Raw genomic sequence first — 22,144 nt, 5'->3', positions numbered from 1 at the left:
CTTTATCTGCCTCGCCTGCCCGTTCGCCGGCGTGCAGCAGCTCCGAGATCCGTCCTCCAATCTATATCCTCCCCAACAGGCCCCATTATCTTAAGTGAGTGTCGATCGGATGCTGAGAGGCGCGTTCTTTTTCTTCTTCATGTACAAATGAGCCGCGGGAGTCGTTTCCGAGCTGCACTGTGTGTGTATATGTGTTCTGACTTGTAACCCAGCTCTTGTAAGCACTGATGAATAACTGGCCGCCGTAATCTGCTGCAAATATGTACATCCGTGTGTGTGTCTGTGTGTGTGTGAGAGAGTGCTGCAGGGCTTTGATGTTGAAGCTCCCGTTGTCATCCCTCATGTTGTTACCGGCATCACAGGGTCCCGCTCAGCTGTCAGACGCACCAACGCCACGATTCCTTTTAAAGACGGCGAGCGTGCCAGCCAGGGATAAGACATGTAGGAATATCAAAGCCTATTTATTTTGGCAACATCTGGGGACATTTTCTGGAGGATGATGGGAAGAGAAACCATCAGAGGCTGTCCTGAAAGTGGGAATTAGCGAGCCAACGTTCCTCCGGAGAGAATTGAGCTCAAAGCTGATTTACAGTCCCTATACACCGGCGAGGAGCAGGCTCCTGTTTCCAAACCGCCCCGGTGTTTTTACTTCAGTCTCCTCTGGAGGAGGAGCAGCAGAGGCTTTAAGGCTGAGTGTGTTTGTGAAGAAGCTGAGAGCATATGGTGAGAATAATCACACCTACAGCTCCTTGTCTTTGGTCTAAACTTTGTGGAAAACTTTTTTTTTGCTTTTGGATATCGTCGACTTCGACTGCTGATGGAACAAAAAATGATTCTAGTCTCTCAAATCTTTCATTGTTTATGAACAAGAAACTTTTATCTGGAGGGATTTTTACTCTTTACTCTCCAAGGCAACTTAATGTCATGTGAGAATCCCTCTTGCTAGGCTTCAAGTTTTGTGTCCACACCAAAAGTGTTGCAGCCAGTCAGCATCCTAGGAAGGACTTCTGGCAGCTATGGACGTGGATTTAGGTGTGTGGTAATTTTTATTGGTGGCAAATATTTGTGATCATCACAACACTGCATCTGCAAATTCTTATATTTGTATCAACTGGACATCAGGTTTTCACATCATTCTGACAGTCCTGAACATTTGTGTGGACTTAAATTTAATGGATGAATCAGGGTTAGTTTTAGGTGTTTTAAAGGGTACATTGCTAAGCTTCCTGCATTGTTACACCCCTTCAAAAAACCCAAATTGTCCCTTTAATTCACTAGTTTTCCATCTTGTCCTGATCCTAACTAAAGTGGCTGCTGTAGATAATTTGGTTGAGACATAATTTAATCTTAAATCAAAGTTTAAGTCTCTCCAGCTCCCACTGTGCAGGCAGCTGTACAGTCACTGTAGGAATGTAAATTAGCACCTATAGTATCAGCATGTTGTCCGTCCTGATGGATTCGTCTCAGTCCGTCAGAGGAGGACCTGACCCGTGACGCTGCAGCTCCGTGCCAATCAGTGTATCGACCCATTTGTGTTTTGGCCAGCCGGAGGCGTCCACACTGGGTGAAATATTCCTCTCCTTGGCCGAGCGTCAAACGTGTCCTCAGCCTCGGTGCTGTCTGTCGCGCTAAAAGAGACGAGCGAGGAGGGAGGGAGGGTGTGAAAAAAGCCGATGGAAGACATCACGGCCGTTTCTCAAACTCAGAAGTGTAGTAGCAGGTGGCCCGGCAGCCGGCCGCCTCACTTCTTGGCTCTGCAGTTTACACAGAAAACACTCCGGTTTACTTTACCTCTTATCATCAGTCCTTCATTTGTTCCTTTTATAATATGTGTTTCAGGCATTTCAAGTTCCTTTAATGTGTATTTTACAACACGACCAGCTCCTCTTTGTCCTCCCAGGCGCACTGCAGCTGTTACTTAATGATTTCTGCTATCTATACGGCTGTTTCCACAAGTTTTCCTTGTTTTTAGGATTTCAATTTGCACTTTAAGTAGGAGGATTAAATGTGCTTAATTGGTTTGCACTCAAAGGATTTAGGATTATAATAAAAAAAAGTGTTCAATTTCATTACTTGAAAGATGGAATTACTATAAAAAAAGAAAGCTTTCTTAAAAAGGACACCCTAAACTGGGACAGTCTGCAATTATAAGGACACAGAGACGAATAAGATTTGTGCAGCCACTGCTCACTACTAAGATCACTGATTGATAATTATGTCTCACTGATGATCAGGGGGTAGAAAAATAATCAATTCTTACAAGGGCTGAATGATTTTGAAGAAATATCTAATTGCAATTATTTTGACTGTCATTATTTGTTTTTTTGTGATTGATCTGAGCCAAACAAAGATGTTTTCAACATCACTTTATAAGCAGCTGGAAAATAAGACACAGGAACTTTTTCTGCTGTGATTTTATGGGCAAAATGTACATTTACTGCCACTAGACAGTTTTATTACTAAACTTAAATCCCTCCGAACGCCTGCAGCCACCTCTCTTTTTTCTTTATCTCTTGGAGTGTGTGCGCACACACAGCCGTGCTACAATCATATGCATTGTGTTGATGGAAAAAAAGATCAGGAATATTCACGCTTATTGAAGGAAAACTGCAGATTGCACAGACAGTTTGGCTGCTCATTTGCTGCTAATGCTTTGAAACAGACCTGGGCAATGTAGCGATCATGTTACCTGTGACTGATGACATGTTGTGTACTCAGATGAGTGGAAGCTGCTGTGGTTATAAAAGAAGTTTGTTGAATCCCAGTGTTGGTTGGGACAGTATTCCTGCAGTTTTACACACAGTACTGTTCTGATAGTTACTGATCCGTCCATCTGTCTGTTTTCTTCAGCTCATCAGCTGTTGGGTCGTGGTGGCAGCAGGCTGAGCTTAATGTCGCTCTCCTCCTCAGCGCTTTCCTGCTCCTCTGCCTTTCTGGCTCCTTTCAGTGTGAAGGGCCAGCAAACGAAAAACATACCTGTAAAATGATTGACTGTTCATGTGTCACTGCAGCACCTAGGGATATGATAGGAGCACACGTGGGGCTTATCTGTTAAATGATTGGCAGTTCGTGTGTGACCCCCAACCTTGAACTGAACTCTAGTCTCAAGTCTACAGTGTTTTCTTCTCCCTGAGTGAGACTGAGCTGTCTTTTTGGATTCTCCATCCGTCCAAATCGACACATTTTGGATTTTGCAGAGTGGAGAAGAAAAGGGAGATGAGCTGAAAATCACATTACATGTTTCCATGAGGAGCTGCAGAAAAAAAAAAAAAACACAACCTGTTGTTGTTGATGCAGAACAGAGAGCCCTGGAGCAAGTGTCAAACAGCACAACGCTCCCTCTGTGTCGAAGACATCCCGACTTTTTCCACGCATAACCGACCAAATGTATTCATAAATGATAGTGGAAGTGAATTTATTTCAGACAGACGTGTGTGGATTTGGCTGCAGTGAAAGAAACAGTGTGGAAATTAAACATCAAGACTCAGTTTTTGCTTGTATTGTCACACCATAAATAAATCTAATTGAATTGAACAGCTCCAGAAGAATCAGGCTGCACACGCTGGTCATATTAATCTTGTTTGTTAGTCCAGTGTGCTCAGATAACGGCTGCTTACACCCTCTGTATACGGCTGATCGAAAAGTAAGCAGGCTAATTGTTTACTGTGTGTGCTGATTCCTGTGTCCCTGTAATGACTGCAGGCAGACTGTTTACACAGGATGGATTACTGAACACACAGCCTGTCCTCTATCAAAGACAGCCTGTGTGTCCGCCGCATTTCCAAGATCTCCTTTCTAAATGTGATAGCGAGGCTCTATTCAGCTTCCTATCGCCTGGCAACAGCACACATCAACCTACAGCTTCTCTTTCTGTGGCTCTTGAACCTCATTGAGCCCTTTCATGTTTTTTAGAGTGATACTCGCGTGTTTAATGGGGGTTTTCAAACTTAATTGCATTGATGGAAAGTAGCTGTTTTGCATCAGGTTTAGAGGGGTTTTGTTCAAATCGAAGCTAACAGGGAGAGAGAAATTAATTCACCATCTAAATATTACTTATGCTATATCAAATAAATGCATGAAGGTTAAACTTGCATGAATGAAACAGGATGACTCCTGAGCGTTATGAAGCTGCAGGATGCTAACTTGCACATGCATCACTGGCATTAATTAGCATAATGGACTATATTTCAGCAACTGCTTGATCAATTTGGACAACACTGGAGTGGAATCCCATCGATTCGATGTCTTCTAAAGCTTCTAAATTGACCGAAACTTCACCGAGGTCGGCCCATCTGTAGTTGGAATATGGCTGCTTCCAGTTTAAATGGCCATTTTGAATTGAAAATATCACAAATGGTTTCAGCATCCTCAATAACCCCCCAAAACACACTCTGATACTGCCCAAATCAGCCAAGCAGCTGTTGAAATATTGTCCATGCAGGCCATTATGCCAGTTAATGCTAATTATGCTAATTATACAAGTTAGCATCCAGCAGTTTCATAAAGCTGGAGAGCCATACTTTATATTTCTGACATAAAACTTTGGGGTACTCAACATTTCCTTGTTCACATCAATAGCAATTAGGCCTTGTACAAATGTAGTTAAAGACCTCTCTAAAATGTTATATTATATAGAATAAAACATCTCTTCACATTTAGTTTAACCTTCATGCATTATCTGATAAAGCATAAGTAATATTTAGACAGTGAATTAATTTCTCTCTTCCTGTTAGCTTTGATCAGAGCAAAACCTCTCTAAGCCTGATGCAAAACAGCTACTTTTCATCACTGCAATTAAGTTTGAAAACGCCAATTAAACATGCAAACATCACTCTAAAAACATGAAAGGACTCGAGGATGTTCAAAAGCCACCAAAAAAAAAAAAGCTTTCATTTTCTGTGGTTAAAAAGGCATTTTGCATTTTGCATTTTGCAGATGTATAAACTACACGTCCAGGGTGTCTTCTTTGAGGTTTTAATGTAAGTGACGACAATCTGATCCATTACAACTGTCAGTTTTGTAACCTGCACCAAGAAAACTTTGTCTGTAGGTGCGTCTGACCGAACTGCTCTGGAAAAGCAGGTTTAAATTCTTTTCTTTTACTGCCTCAGGGCTCAGTGCTGTAGGTCAAAGGAAGAGGACTGTATTTGTTCATGGTGGACGTTGACATGTCGTCTCTTGAGCTGGTCAGGCCTTTGTTTGTGTAACAAGCTCTGCAGTAAAACACACGCTTACACGTGAAATGCTGCTCGATAATTAAGACTAACTAAAATGAACTTGTCAGAAAGCATTAAAAGACACCGAAATCGTTATTTGATATATAAAAAAAATATCCCTTGAGGGAAGCTTGTCCATGGTTTCCTCAGGCTTGTTACTGATTCTCTTCGCCTGACAACTTCGTTTTCCTCCTGAAAACACAGCTGTGCGTGTGGGAGAGAGGCTGCTTTGTGGAGTCGGCCTTGTTTGTTTGGGTTTGCTCGTAATTAACACGTCAAATCCGCGACGAGGAGTCAACGGCGACAAGGTGACGTGAAACGGTTTGAGGGCAACTTTAAAAATGCGCCGCCGTCACCTCGTCACTTCCTACCACCTCTGGTCTTTTTTCCCCCCACTGAGCACCTCAGAGCGAGATTTTGACATAATAGTATAGCGATGTGACAACGTCTGTCTCCTAGCAACATGCTAGATCTCCTGTCGGTGGTTCAAATTGACTGAGAGACTCTTGAAAGCGTTAGCTGGCAGCGTTGCCGTGAGTGCGATAGATGTGCAGGTGGAACAGAAGACAGAACGTGTGATGAATGTCTAATCGGGATGTTTTTGAGCTTCTTCTGAATCTCTTTTTTTTATTCCTTTTTTTTCTCTGAACGTTTACCTGCTGAGCTTCTTAAAAACTCAAGCTGGCTCTTTTTATGTGGAAACGCACACAAACATCCACACACACACACACACACACACACACTCCCGCTGTGCTGCTCGTTGATGTGCGAATGATCTCATACTCAGTCGCAGGAACAGGGGTCGGGGTGCGTTCGCCGCCTGCTGCGTCGCTCGGCGCTGGAAAGACTCGAGCAGCTGCAAAAGGAGATGCAGGATGTTAAAAACTGTCTTCTCAGGTTCTCGCTTCGCCTCGAATGATTCTTATTTACCTCCTCCTCCTCCGATCGGAACGCCCACCCACACTCGGCTCAGAGAAGACATCTCGCTGCTTTTCCATGAGAAGTCTGTGATTGTCTAATGTCTTTTTAGAACCTGAGGCCGGTTCTCAGCCTCTCTGTGGAGAACTCTGTCATTTAATGACTCAGAGTTTTTCATTTATACACTGAAGAACTGAGACGACAAAATGATCAGAGCCATCAGAGGAAACACATAGGGAGAGAACCCTTTTTGGTTCCTGCTAGAACCTTTCATTAAGTTTCCACTTGGAACTTCTACCTAAAACCCAGCATAAACGGTTATACCAAGAATCATCTGTGGAAGGTTTCACCAAGAACCCCCTATGAGAGGTTCCATAGAGAACCCTCCTATGGCATAATGGTTCCACCCAGAACCCTCTCTAGGGGTTCTGTCCAGAACCATTCTAAGGGTGCTAACAAGGGCACACTAAGGAGGCTCTACCAAGAGCCTTTTATACATTACAAGGGTTTTATCTAGATCCTACTCTGGGGGTTCTACAGTGGACCCTTTTATAGTGTAATGGTTCCACCTAGAAGCCTCTCCACGGTTCTATCTAGAACTGTAATAAAAACCGACCCCAGGGGTCCTTATTGAGAAGACACCCAGTGGGTTCTATTCAGAACCTTTTTATATTCCAAAGGTGTTACCTATAACCTGCTCAGGAGGTTCTACTGAGAACCCTGTTATATTCCAAGAGTTTTTAATAGAACCCATCCAGGGGCTTCTGCTGAGAACCTTTTTATATCCCAGAGAACTTTCTGTATGAGATGTTTTCCAGAGGAGCCATCTTTGTTTTTGAATCAGGTTCTGAAGTTTGATATGAAACGTTGACATCATTGTCCCACAGTTAATAGTTTTTAAATAATCCTCATTTACATAGTTTCCATGAGCCGCGCGGCTGCAGATTAGCTTAATTAAAAGTGTCAGTGTTGTTTGAAGTTTGGGCAGAGCCGCTCTGCTCGCCTTTATCTCAGGTCTCCAGGATCTTTATTTGAATCTGTAGATGGAGATCAGGCCTCCGGCTGCTGAAAATCACAGCATTCACCTCTTTCATCTGCTTTGAAAACGGCACAATTTCTCAGCGTAGAGATTCCTTTCATCAGAGCGCGAGGAGGGCCGGCGATTTGTTTTGCTGATGAGAGTTTCTGGACTCTGTGTGACCTCGCTGACGATTGATGGGGGCAACGGCAATACACCGATGACAGCCTGTCAGTCACATCCGTACACGTGTGTGACTTCACACACACACAGCACTCGGACATTTAGACTAATGTCACGCTTTAAAGGAGCAGTTTGGATTATTTCAAACACAAGAATCGATATTTGTTTTAGAATATTTCCAGCCCTGTTGCTGTCAGACAGCCTTTTCTGATGAAAAAACACTCTCTCCAAACCAATCAAACTCCACTGACAAAAACAGTTATTTTACCTCACAGAACATGGAGTTGCTGGTTTACTCTAATGCTAACCATAAAGGTTAGAGCTTGAGATCTGGGTCTGAACCTGACTGGACCCGATGCGTTTTGGTCGGGTTGTGCTGTATTTCTCACATATTTCACAGGCTCGCATTGGGTTCAGACTGTACTGTATTTATCATCGTCACTGGAAACTCCAACTGTTTGGTGCTTAGAGGGAAGCTTGTCGGTCTGCAAGCGGGTTCGGGCTGGAATATGCTAATGAGGATCTGGATCGGGTTGCTTTTAGACAGAATTTTCTTGGCACTGGGTGTCGATGGGCTTATCTTTTCAGGCACTATGGATGACTATGGACAAGAACCTCATACAACCACAATCCAGAAAACTTAAACTGTCCCTTTAATGCTGGGAAATACTGAAAAAATGTGTATTTAGTGCATAATATAGTAAAATAATCATATTTCTGCTATTTTGACAGATGTTGCAATTAGTGGGAATGATCATTTTTGCATTACAATGTTCATTTTCTCTGAAAAAAGTATTAAAATCGTGATGGTGTGACATTTGTTGGGGTCTGGACTGAACAAACAGTCTTTCTTACAGCTGGAGAACAAGATTTGTAGGTCAGGGCGTCTCTGCAGAACCACAATTCTTCATTATTGTGCTGTGTTGTCACACATTTTTCCTTTAGCGAAGAGCTGCAGATGCAGCTTCTGTGATTTGGATGTTGCACTTGGCAATACTGGGATTTCAATAACATTTTGATTTATTGTGTAGCCCTAAATTAGACATATTTCTGTATACATATATATATATGTGTGTGTGTGTGTGTGTGTGTGTGTGTGTGTGTGTGTTTGTGTGTGTGTGTGGTTATATATGGACTTCTGTCGTTCTTTAAAGGTCAGAATTTTATATTTCATCACTTTCTAATTTGGCAAAGAAAAATTGAAAATGCATCCTTTTCAACTCTGCTCTTTCCTCCAGTTTTCATGACAGAGCGTCAAAACAAATCACAGCTGACATTATTGTGATTTAAATTTTCAGTGGGTTGGTCTTTTAATAATAGATTTGACAGAATTGCATGGAAATAAAGGCAAATTGTCAAAGCTTTATGTTTATTATTGATTTAATGTGACGTGATGCGGCTTAAAAATTTAGCCTATTCACAACATTTCCCGAAATATGCACTTCCTTGTTTAAAGGGTACGCCCACGTATATTATCTTTCTGACCTCTGCTGATATCCAGCCATGTAGAAAAGCTTGATTTTGAGATGCGCTCTTTGACGTTTTGTGACTGATAAAGTTTAGTTTGTGGCTGTCAGAGAGTGTCTGCAGGCCTTGCAATAAGGGCCTTATAAGGTATTTAAAACTCTTATAAACTAAAAATGGGATTGTTTCGACAGGATTGCACTGCAGGAGTTTCAGGAACTTTCAGACCTGCAGCAAACACTGTCACTGATGATATCTGCAGCATTTATGAAGCTTGTCCACTCATAATGGGCAGGTGTCAAATTCTGCAAAAAACTTACCGGAATTAATCATTTTAAATGCTGTGTGAAATGTACCTGCATGTAATTTAATTAATGATATCATTAGGAATTATTGTGCTGATGAGAAGTGCTGAAAAAGTGATATAATAATTCAAGGCGAGATCGGCTCTACTGGTTTTCCATCACACTTCATCATCATTTTTACCAGAATGACATTGAAACAGGTATTAAACTGCATCAGATGTAGTCTAAGTTCTGTGTAAGTACTCTGAGTCTGGTATAAGTCAGAGACTCACATGGCTCTGTAGCTCTGTAGAACCTTATCATTTTAACCACTGGCCCCGAGGCGTTTCCTTGGAAGGCAGCTGGATTCGCCAGATCTCAAGATCACGCAAGAATCCATCTTGCCAGGCTTGCAGCTGCAGGCGTAGTTTCAGGTGACAGCGATAAGAGTCCATGGAAGCGACTCGTCTCCAACAAACAATGGCGGCCCCTGAAGAGGTTAGCGTAGATACTGTGAGGAACAAAGAACAGCACTGAAAGCTGTTGGTGGAAAATATGTTCTGACTCCTCTTCCGACCAGCTTTGGTTCAATGAGTTGATCTGATTGGTTGAAGTTAGCCCGTGTTAGACGTGATGGATTGTTCATCCAATCGCTTGCCAAGTACTCTTTCGAAAAGTGCCTGCCCTTTTTTTTCAAACAGTTTCTATAGACGGATTCCCAGATGGTTCCATCTGGTGCGTGAAGTTACCTGAGGTCACAAAATCCCTAAATTTGGTGGTCAAAGTAACATTTCTGGTGGCCCAGGTGTAAATTTGTGGAACGATACAGAAAAGTCAATTTAACAAAGCAGAAACACCTCACCTCGTCACCTTTACCTGTATGTGGACAAACAGCCGAGACAGATGCAGCATGACAGACCAAGTTTTTGTGCAGATAAAAATGTCACCTCTCTCACTCAAACCCCGTTGCATTGTGGTGTATTAAGGTGGATGAAGTGCAGAGCCTCTTGTTTGATGGATTTCATCATTCATGGTTGTTGAAAGACTCTTTGAGGGATTGACTGGTGATATCTCAGAATATCTGCTCTGAGATTCGGTTATAGCTGCACAGAAAAAAAACACCTCAGTATGATACTGTTGTCAACTGACAAGATTTATTTATTTATTTTTTACTAAGGCTGGTGAATTAGCGTGGCATGCACAGTGTACACAGTTTGCACACGGTTCCCTGCACTTAAGTGAAAAAAATCTTCACTTTTTGTTTAATCTTGAGAGCAGACAAAGAAACTTGGGAGAAAAAGGACAGACGGGCACAGAGCATCATATTGAAATAAAATCACAAATTTTCCATAAATATTGCACATCAGAATAGGTACAACCACCACAGTTTGACCAGCTTTTGATCTGTTAGTCGGGAAATATTTGTGCTCGACGTTTGTGTTTTGTAACCGTTCTGTCAAGTAGCGGCACTCAAAAAGCATCTGCGCTCTCGGTGTAAACGCACCAAAGCAGCAGTTGGTGACAAAAAGCACGACAGCTTTGGCGTGAAAAAGCCTTAAGGCTACATTTGGGTCGGAAAAGGTGGCAGCTAAAAGTTCAAATACCAATAATACAATGGCTTAGACAGGCAGGGAGAACCCTGTTCTAACACTGAGGAACGTGCCTGAGGAAAGGCTTTAGTAGCCATTTATAAGCTGCTTTATGTAAAATTATTGCCTCCGTGTTAATTCTTTGCAAAATAACAGATACAGAAAAGTCTTTGTATCAAATTCAGTCACTGCAATCAACAGATAAAACAATCTTTTACTTAAATGTGGGCGGTTGAGCAGTGCAGTAAAATCTGAGGAACCTTTCCAGCCTTTTAACGAGGACAGATATCAAAACTGGAGCCAATGTGATACCAAGCAATACTTTTTCTGATATCTTACTTTGAGGAAGGTGTTTTTCTATAAAAAATTGGTAAAGGAAGTTGCCTGTGTGTGATGTCTGTGTTTGAGGACACTCTGACCGGAGAGGTAATTCAATCAGCGCCGCCTCCTCTTCCTATTTCCCCCGGTGAATTTGTTGTTAAGTCAGGAAAATGCCTTCTGTAGTCAAATATTGGCTTTAGAGAATGAAACCAAGTACCTGGAGAGCCGTACTGGATGAGCATTACTGTCCTCCGCTCGCCTCCTCCGGTCGGGCGGCGTCCCAGCGGTGCAGGAGTTGGAGTCACGCTCGGGCAGATCGGTGGGGCCGAGCTCGTGCGGCGGCTCCTGCCAGCTCTGACGCTCGCTGGCTCCTCAAGCTGGAAATTGCCATAATGTGTCCTGCAGTGGTCGGCTGCACAGGCCTCTATCAGGGGCTCCATCTGTGCCGAGCCCACACACACACACACACACACACACACACACACACACACACACACACACATGCATCATACTGGGTGGTGGTGCATAGACTAATACTCAAAAAGAACAATGTGCAGAAAAGCTCTCAGTTTTATCAGATAGCATTAATAATCAATGACAAAAGTAAGTGGACACAGTAACACACACACACACACACACACACACACACACACACACACACGTGATAGTTGAGCATCTCATTCCTAAACATGGACATTAATCTTCTGTTTTAACGGCCTCCTGCAGATGTTGGACTCCCTGTCTGCAGGGATTCAGCTGCAGGAGCATCACTGAAGTTTGATGATCAGGTCTGAATCACAGTTGGTTCCAGTTCATCAAAGATGTTGGATGAGATTGAGGTCAGGGTTCTGTGCAGGCCGGTCAAGTTCTTCAACACTAAACTGGAAAAATGTTCCTTAATGGACCAATTCCACCAAGGTGGAAGCACACTATTGTCTAAAATCTCCTTTTACTGTAGCAGTAGAGACCAAATGAAACAGTATTTGATGAGTATCTAGCCTGTGTGAAACTGTTGCTGCTGTGTTCAACAATAAGGCTTGTCTACTTGCCCGGGGCAAGTAAAATGCCATGTTGCAAGTGAAATGCCCTGCAGACATACTGTGTTGTTTGCAAACTATTTGCGGAGCAGTTTATACTCGACAGAAGCGGTCAAATAAAAGTTTGCAGTGCAACACAGCTAAAATGCTATGCTAGCCTTCACCATTTTGTCAAGTCAGTTAGTTACAGCATATTTTGAATGTCAAAAAAGTTTAACTCACAGAAGGATTCATGCAAATTTATGCCAAAGATTTGGAGATATTTCTTTTGGCAGTGACTCATTCAGATTAATTGAATTTGGTTACAGTACTGCTATGATTTTCTTGCTTTCTTTAACCCCTAACCCACAATTATATGCCAAATCCCCCTCTTTTTCCTAAACTTAACTCTAAACATAACCCTAAAACAAAGACTTAATCTTTAAACAGCTCCTTTTGAAGAAGTATAGTAGCACACATATATCCATACTACTCACTGTAACCTCAGTCAAGGACAGCCTGTTCTCTGTCCTTCTCGCCTGTGCAGTTAACATTAAACGTATATGAAAAATGAGCTGCAGTTTCAGTTAATTGATGAGTTCTGGATTAACACACACACTCAGTCAGGCGGACTGTGGAGCGTTAAAAGCAGCCGGCTGCTCAGCGACGGAGCTGCTGTTGCCCTTTAGTCTCAGTGGCTCCTGCACGACTACTTCAGCTGTTAAATGCATTCTGGGAGAGATGTTGACTCCCGTCCAAAGCTTGATGTGTGGGTGAGAAATCAGCACACCAACTGTATGCAAATGTCTGCTCAGCTCACTGCCCACAGTCAAGACTTAGAGGGAAAAAACACATTTGATCTGACATGTTTGTTTCTACTGTAACATTAATGTTCCTGCAAAAATCCCATGGATGAAAAATATCAGAATTAATCAACTGCTCTGTCGGCTTTATTCACTAATGAAATGTTTCCATCACAGATTAAAAAAACAAGACTATTAAGATCAGTTTCATACTTTCACATACTCCATATGTGACAATTAGCAATTAGCATAAATTCAATAATATACAACCTACAGCAGAGCACGATGCATTTATCTGCAGAGGTGGTTTTATTTACCAGTCAGCATCATGTATCTGATTCTGTACCGGTTCAATTGACACACGTGCTCAGGACAGTGGTCATGTCCTGCATGCAGCGACACGGACAGTAACGTCACAGCCACAACAGCATCGGTCACAGCTGGCAGTTTTGGAGAAAATCTTAATGTCTGTGTTTTCTGTCAGCTAAAGTTCTCAGAAAAACTGAAAATCAGAATCAGACAAAACTGGAAGTGGCAGGTCAGACCCTTAAAAAAAAAATCAGAAATCAGAATCGGAATCACAATCGGTGCATCACAAGTTCTTGTTACATTATCTCGTCACATCTTTCACATCTTTTTTGTCTAGTCATGTTTTTCATGTCTTTTTTTTTTGTCTTGCTGCACCACAACAAGTGGTTTGTCTTGTTTCGTATATTTTGTTAGTTATGCCTTTTTTTTCTCATCTTGCTTTGTCTTTTAAGTGGTTTGTCTTGGTACATCTATTTTTCCTAATCATGTCATTTCTGTCTTGTTGTGTCTTTTTCATTGTTTTCTTCTTCTTCATCTTGTTATGGCTCTTGTGTTGTTTTTCATTTGTCTTTTGCACCGTTTCCGTTTCAGGTTGAAATCAGTCCTGATGTTTGGAAGACGACTCACAATGATGCAAAATAAAAATAATCAATAATTCCCCTCAAATGCATCAAAACTAAACTAACAGGTTTTGAAAAAATATGAGGAACAGAAAGAACAGATATTTTTGTTAAAATGTAGAGGTTAAAAGTAAAAAGTTGGCATAAAAATAAAAAAACTAAAGTACAGATGCCTGAAAACTCTTAGGTACAGTAACAAAGTATTTGTACTTAGTTACTTCCCTCCTCTGTCAGTAATGAAATGTTTTCATTATTGGTAAAAAAACAAGAATATTAAGATCAATCTCATACTTTAGACTGACAAGCAATTAGCATAAATTCAACATATGCAACACCTGCATCACAGCACAATGCATTTATCTGTCATTTGAAATGAGTGAATGTCCATCGCAGCTTAATGGAATTCATTAGAAATATGAAGCCGGAGAGCCACAAATCGAGTGGACCGACTCCAAATGGAGCCGTTTAGTTTCTGTGTTTCTGCCATATTTGAAAGTAAGATAGGAAAAATGTGTTTGCTCCTGTCAGATAGCTTGGAGAATAAAGGATGGTATTCTAGAGAAGAGATGAGTGACGGCTTTAATTCTGATAGATTCATATCTCACATAGAAACAAGTGACCGTGGGCATCAGTCCAGACGGGATTTTTTACTGCTGCCACTGAGATTTCAGTCATTTTTATTTGTTTGTCTGTTTGGTGGTTAGTTAGGATATATCAGATGCTTGCCAACAGATTTAAATGAAATGTAGTTGTGAATGTGCAGCAACGTGCCAAAGACGAATTTATTATTATCACCAGAGAGGGGCTGCATCCAAATGTCCAACTTACAGGGTGGATTTTCACTCCCACAAAAATACTCCTGTCCCACCCCAATCCCAGAAGAATGACTCCCACCCGCCCTCCTCCTCCTCCAAAAAAAAAAAATAAAAAAATAAATAAATAAATAAATAAAGATTCCCATTCTGCAGGATTATGTTTTTGGGTCATTTTATTCTTGTGAACTCCACATCTCAAGAATGTGGTGCAAATCTCCATTTGGACTCGAGAATAAACTGCTTACATTTCAATGGTCAAAGGTTACTGTGGCCTTACAAATCGCAGAATTCTTCACCAATTATAAAAAAAAATTTATGCATATTTGCAATAGGATACTAGTGGTGCTTCCACAGAACTAGTGACACATAATTAAATGACTGAATAAATCTAATTGCAATCTGTTATTGTTACTGAGAAAAAAATCTGTAAATAATTTAATACTCAAAATGTTTGGTATATATTTCAGGTAGCCGTTCTGCACCTACTCAATGTGAACACACGTCCTGTAATGAACCAGCGTGCGCGCACGTCATATGAACGGTTACATCATCATCTCGCTGACATTTCACCGGCTCAAACCACCTCAGGGTTTTCAGATTAACACGTTTCTCCTCCATGCTGTTCGCATCCCACCTCCTCCTCCTCCCTCCCCTCCTCCCCCTGCTGCTCCCAGGTACTTTATTATGTGGAGCTGGGTGGAGCTGTGTGTGTGTGTGTGTGTGTGTGTGTGTGTGTGCGTGTGTGTACTTCTGGCTGTGGCGGTTATTTTTAACTTCTGTCTGCGAGGACGAGTGCACTTTCTCCTCGGCTGATTGTGTGTGGAGGCCCTGAGGGAGTGTGTGTGTGTGTGTGTGTGTGTGTATAATGTGTGTGTGTGTGGTTCTTTGCAGCCCTCAGTGTGTGTGTGTGTGTGTGTGTGTGTGTGTGTGTGTGTGTGTGTGTGTGCGTGTATTCTGTTTGGTTACTCCCAGTGGACCACAGGCATGTTGGGGTGGTGGAGGCCGGCGCTCGGTCACTCTGCATCATTACTAAATCATACGTCCTTCCCTGCTCCCTCGGTGACGCCACAGAAACACTACTAGAGTCACGCTCGGACAAAAATAGAGCAGATAGAAGCAAAAACCAAATCCTAAACTTTCTGATTCCTGTCCACGTTTGTCTCCTCGGGATCTGTCGTTTAAAGCTTCTCCAGCTTTGTTGTGTCTCTGTAGGTGTGATAGAAAATGGGTCACAAACTGAGCCGTTACCCAGAAAGCGAGGTTGCCCTGGTTACAGCTCAGTTCAACCGATAAATCATATTGTTAAGTCGCAGCCGGCGTTGCTCCTCGAGCTCCTCGCTGTTGTTTCATGACCTCAGAGCGCTCCTCCTCGAGAGCAGACCTGTTATTTTCTTCAGTTTCAGAGAGGGGTGACGCTGCGTGGCCGTTGTTTTCATCGCCGCCTCGGATGATCTCCTCCATCCGAGTGACTACTGTGTCATCGAGGCTGAGGAGAGTTGATGTTGAGAGCAGCAATGAAAGGAAAACTGTAAATAAGACTTAATGAGACTGATGTGGTTTGTGATCTACACAGAATAGATCTGCTACAAGTCAATAGATTGTTAAATTAAATGGTAGAGAATGAAACAGCAACTATTTTGTTTATCACTTCATCATTTTTTTAAGGGAAAAATGGCTAAGTTTTTAATATTTGCTGGTCTAAGAAGCAGCCCTCCCAGCACGTTTACCGATATGCACAAAAAATTTGTATAAACATGTATCATACCCAGACGCACAAAAAAAGTCTTTTGGACCGCTCGCCTAAACCCAACAGGAATTCGGCCATTTTGAATTTCGTGGTCACTTTTGGTGATTTTCCACGTGTTTTATTTTAATGAAGCCCTCCTACAGAATTCTTCATAATCACTTCAAAATCAGTGTGTGCCATCTCGACATCTCACGTTTTAAATGGACTGGACTCAAAAACGCACAAAATTTGTCTTTAAAACATCAGAAATTATTTTTCTCATTAGAGGTGCAATACTATACATCCAAACTATTTTGATAATCAATTTATCAGCTTAAATATTTTTTTACGACATGCTTTTTGGGGTTGCCGGTAAAACAATACATTTGAGAACGTTTTCCAGCATTTTATGGACCAAACGACTAATCGATTAATCAAGAAAATATTCCACATTGATCTATGATGAAACTAATCGTTACTTGCAGCGCTACTTTCCATGTGCAAGAAAAACCCTCCTGTGGTTTAATAATTGCTGTGGCTAATTTTGCTGTGTTTTTGTTTTATTGTCGTGCTCGTCATGTAGAAAATGAGTGAAAAGGCAGCTGTGGAAAAAGTGAGAAATTTGTTGTGAAAAGTATGAAGAATTGATGTAAAGTAGAGGAGGGAAAGCTTCTCAGTCAGAAGGGAAGCAGGAAGATGGAAGGCAGCAGAGAGAAGTGACTGGGTGTATGGGAATATTGAGCCACAAAGCATTTATGTCAGATCAAAGCTAATCCTTATCTTTGGGAAAAGGATTCACTAATACCCTGGGCTGTCTCGCCCCCTCAAGGGCAGGTTTCTTTCTCTGCCTCCTGCGCTCGTATCCCTCCTCTCTCTGCACACTTCTCCATTAAACTGCCAGGATTTCTCTGCACTTTTCCTCGACTTCGACTCGGTGACGGTGTGGAAGAAACTGGGTCAGCCGGGGAGCGCAGAGCGAGGAGGCGGGAGGAGGAGGAGGAGCGGGAGGGTCTGGCCTCCGGACCAGGCGGGGGGAGGAGGGGTGCTGGTGGTGCTGCTGAAGGAGACATACATGAGGCTGGAGAGGATGATGCTGATGACCACGGATCAGTTGACTTGACTGTAGAGTTTAACAGACTGGGGAGGATTGGCTGCAGTACAGACTGAGCTGAAGCGTTTTAGGGTGTCAGAACACCAGATTTTCTTTACCGTCCTGGAAGTGTTTGACCGTCTGTCTCATGAAACTCTGCAGTCTCAGGTGAACATATCACCTTCATCAAGCATCCTGGTTTGGTTCACAATAAGTTTAAATTTCAGTTTAGGAGTATTGGATTTGTATTTGTTAAGCTAGTGCTAATAATAAATGGACCAAGTCATTGGGAATCATGCAAGAACATTTTCGTATTCTTATCTTAAATTTGTCTTACGTTTTTTTGTACAAAGGGCTCGTACAAACACGCCACGTAAGATTCAATGCTAGTAACTTCAGAGAATTATCCATTTGAGTGTGTGCATGAGACTTGTAAATTAGCATAATTAAAGCCCCGATAGTACCATATACGGCTGCACTTCCTGCTCCATGTGTTAGGAAGTGTTCATTCATGAAAGCAGAGAGATTCCTGAAGGAAAATCTGTCATTTTAACAGCGTCAGCAGTGGAATTGAAAGACATGCTAAAACAAAGAAACTGCAAAAGTTAGTGAATAACGTGTAACCTGAGGGTCAGACGTTTCAGAGGAAACGTCTCAATATGAAAATGACTGAAGAGAAGAAAACAAAACGACTCGCCACAGCAAGAACTGCTGCTCCTTTGCTCTGTAAGAGGTCAGTTGAGTTCCCTCAGACATCTGATCAGATCTGCATGCCTCTGAAGCAGGTGTTCTGGTCAGGTCAACCAGGAGGAAACCCCAGGGCAGGCCGAGAACATGCTGCAGGGATTATATGTCCCATGTGGCCTAGGAATCCCTCAGGATGCCCTGGGAAGAGCTGGAGAACGTTACAACGTGACTATACACAAGGGCATCTTGGCTATCTTGTTTAGTCTGCTGCAATGCCGTCCTGGACCTGGATATTGATGGATCGATCGATGAGATGTTTTTTGAAAGGATTCGGGTTTGATAAGCCAGATCTATGTGGGATTTCAGCTCGATAAAGTGCTCTCAAATTCTAAACCTTGTCTTGTTGCAGTTATTTACGACTGCCCCAAGGTCGAATCATCCTCTATCCTCCAAATGAACCAAACTAAAGGACTGCGAGTGAATAAACTGCTCCGAGCATACCTGGTGTGAGCACACTGTTATCTGTCATTGCCATGTCGGTGTCCCCACAGGGCGCTATGAGCAGTTTAATTGCCTGAGATCTTGTTTTTGATAAAGGACTGAGATGTGCGGTGTTGCAGGGCAATCAGTGGTCACCTTTTTTTCCCATTTCTATCACCGCTTTCCTCTCCATCTGTCTCTTCACTCCTCACTCTGGCTGTCTACCCACAGTCGTGCCCGCGGGGACACCAGCTCTGCGGAGAGACAGAGAAAGAAAAATCTAGTCGTCTTCCCTCCTCAGCAGTTTTCACACTTGACAATTTGGGGCGAAAAATAAAAGATAAAGTCGGCAGGGCCCTGTTTGGTATTCATTGTTTCCTCGGTGCTATTTTGACAGGGTTTAATCATCTGTAAAAGTAAACTATCGCAGCTTCCGCATGGATTAACACGGTAGACATGATTATGCAAGAGGAGTAGGAGGAGGAAATTGTTTATGGAGTCTGTGGCCTGAAGGAGACAGTTGAAAGAATTAGACATACTTAACACAGATACGGAGGACCAGGGTCTCATGAACTCGCCTCCTACTGCAGTCAGCTGGAGGCTGATGTGTTCGATGTCTGCTGTACATAACAATGACTTACTTGACCACTGCATGTCCCTCAGTCAGGCCTCTGTCTTCATCTCATTTTCATTTATTATAATTATACAATAAATACCAATCAGTTATAATTAAACGTGCCTGACACAATTAAAACTGGTTTCCAGCAGGTTCCTGTTCTGCAGCACATAAAAGACAAAATCACATCACAACAGTCAACAGTGTAACACTGAATGCTCAAATTAATTAATCCTAATAAGTGGTGAAAATTTTTAGTAGTCGTGAAAAATCTCTTTAGACATTTAACTAACTTGAAAATGTTGAGTAGAATTTTCCTTCTTTGTGTTTCTTAAACTAACTTTTTTTTTATTTATATAAACTTATTGCAATAAGAGAGCTCTTACTGCTGTCCTGTTTGTCTCAACATTGCTTTCTTTTCTGTTGCAGATGAATGACCATGTTGCCACCAGAGAGCTGTGACATCACTGTGAAGACGTGGTCGGTGGTGGAGCATCAGGCGTCGGAGCCAGCTGTGATTTCTTAGCTTCCCTTGAGGCTGTGCAACCTCTCGACAGGACCTGTTTGACTTCTCTAAAAGTATCTGCTGTTGTCTGCTCGTGAATATAAAAACGGGACCAACCTACCAATCTTTAAACAATGGAGACTCTTTCCCAGGATTCAATTCTGGAGTGCCAGATCTGCTTTAACTACTACAGCCCCCGCCGACGGCCCAAACTCCTGGATTGCCGACACACGTGTTGCTCGGTGTGTTTGACCCAGATGCGCAGCAGCCAGAAGGAGATTCGTTGTCCCTGGTGCCGCGGCGTCACCAAGCTGCCCCCGGGCCTGTCTGTCTCTCAGCTCCCGGACGACCCGGACATCATCACCGTCATCGCCATCCCTCATGCCTCCGAGCACACACCCGTCTTCATCCGCCTCCCCAGCAATGGCTGCTACATGCTGCCGCTGCCCGTCGCCAAGGAGCGGGCGCTCGGCCTCCCAGGGGAGCTGGGATGTCGCTTCCTGCCCGGCGGCCAGCAGAAGGGGGTGACGGTGGTGACGGTGCCCGAGCAGCAGCCTCTGGGCCTGGGTATGGCTCTGGAGGGGGTGGGGCTGGAGGGTGGCGAGGGCGAGAGAAGAGTCACGGGCCCAGTTGGAGGAGGAGGGAAGGGCTCCACGTGGTCCGGCGTGTGCACGGTGATCCTGGTGGCGTGCGTGCTGCTCTTCCTCCTGGGCATCGTGCTGCACAACATGTCTTGCATCTCCAAACGCTTCACCGTCATCTCCTGCGGCTGAGGGCGGGGGGAGGCTGCTCGGACTGCCGCGGACCCCCCCTGGATTCCCCCCAACTGGCCCTGCCTCTCCTCAGGGCGGGACTCTGCTGAGGAGAGGGGACTAAACTCACATCACGGGCGTCTAAGGAAACTACAGAGCAACGTAGAGAGAAACAGAAGAAGAAGAAGAGGGCAGGGAGGAGATCCACAAACGGTCTGCCATTGTGTCCCATTTTTTATTTGTTTGGGAAACTGAAATTAAAATGGAAATACAGATAGAAAGACTTTCCTTTGCACCCAGCCAGCCCTGAAAATCCCACGCCGTTCCCATCCGTCCATTTTCTCTGAAAGAACGCTTTGGGAATTACTCCAGAAATGTTTTTGGCCAGCTGATTTGTTTTTGGCAAAGGACCGACTTTGACACTCACACTCCCAGTTGTTGGATTGCCTGTTTAGTCTGTGGTTTGTAGAAGTACATCAGTTATCATAGTGTTGTTTAGCCGAGCGTCGGCTCCGCGTGCGGCGTCTCCAGCTGGTGCTGCAGTACAAAGAGTTCGGACTTGGCTGCTCTCCGTTCTCTGATGCTGCAGGAATTAACTGTGCAGGATCCACGTCTGGCCCCGTTCGAATCATCTGGGAAACTCAAAATCAACACAGCTTTCATGTCCTTTTTCTTTTTTTTTTTTTTCTTCTTTCGCACAACCTGTTCCTGTTTAGAACAAACTGTTGCTGTGATGGCTCCATGTGGTTAGTAAAGGGAGTGTTGTCCAAAAAACAAAACAAAAAAAAAACAAAACATAGATTGTATCGTTCATTCATGCCAGCATATTACAGGCTGAAACTAAAAACGCCGCTACTAGTGAGAGTTACTTTATTAAAGAATTAGTACTGAAATGGTTTGTCAATTCAGAGATTGGTCAGCAAATAAATCATTCATCATTTATGACATATATCAAGCAAAAAGATTAAGCATTTGTTCTTGTCAGCCTCTCAAATGTGAGATTTTTTTCTGTTTTATTTCATTATTAATTCAATAATTATAATTTATTATGATTTATGGTTTGGACTGTTGGTCAGACAAGTCGATTAATTTGAACACTGTCGTGTTTTGAATAAGGTTGGAAACCGCAGGATGCTAGCTGCCGAAAATGTACACGCTATCCGATAAAACAGTAATGTCTGAAAAATATTGGGTGAGAGAATAAATATTTAAAAGGAAAAGTTTGATAGTTTGGGAAATATATTTATTTGCATTCTGTCCAAGAATTTGATCAATACCACTCTCATGTCTGTGCGCTACATAAAATTACAAGCAGGAGGTGATTAGCTTAGCCTAGCATAAACTGGAAGTATCTTGGCTCTCACATGCTAAAAGCGCGACATTTTATCAGCACTTCTAAAGCCCACACAGTGACATGTTGTATATCGTTGTTTTACGTTTAAACAACTTTTGATATTACTAATCTTTTAAGGATTATACAAACAAGTTGAGAAGTGCTACATGCTACTTGGGTTATGTTAGTAGCACATAACTCTCCATAAAACTTTTGTATGGGTTAAGCAAACAAGATAAAACATGTAATATGTAGATGTAGGCATGTTTTTGGTAGCTGGTCCCCCTGCTTCCAGGCAGGGAGTAACGTGCTACGTGCTACATGCTACATGCTACATGTTACATGCTACAAAAGTAAGAATATGCAATTTCTCTTTTTTAAACTTTGAAGAGAGCCAGG

The 22,144-nt window shown here is 42.7% G+C and overlaps 1 protein-coding gene across 2 annotated transcripts in view; it reads left to right on the top strand.

The window, feature by feature from the left end:
* Positions 1 to 21,581, top strand: part of rnf152 (ring finger protein 152) — a 57,802-nt gene extending 36,221 nt beyond the window's left edge. For both annotated transcript variants that reach the window (XM_084747215.1, XM_084747214.1), the window contains one exon: positions 19,585 to 21,581. In XM_084747215.1, the coding sequence (XP_084603341.1) occupies positions 19,795 to 20,433 (639 nt within the window). In that variant the 5' untranslated portion in view covers positions 19,585 to 19,794 and the 3' untranslated portion in view covers positions 20,434 to 21,581. The remainder of the gene's footprint in view (positions 1 to 19,584) is intronic.
* The last annotated feature ends 563 nt before the right edge of the window (positions 21,582 to 22,144 follow it).

The sequence above is a fragment of the Lutjanus erythropterus genome, chromosome 21, assembly GCF_056507025.1.
Source record: "Lutjanus erythropterus isolate fLutEry1 chromosome 21, fLutEry1.hap2, whole genome shotgun sequence".
Classification (NCBI taxonomy): Eukaryota; Metazoa; Chordata; class Actinopteri; order Lutjaniformes; family Lutjanidae; genus Lutjanus; species Lutjanus erythropterus.
Note: the sequence above shows the minus strand (reverse complement) of the source record. Positions and strands in the feature narration are given on the sequence as shown.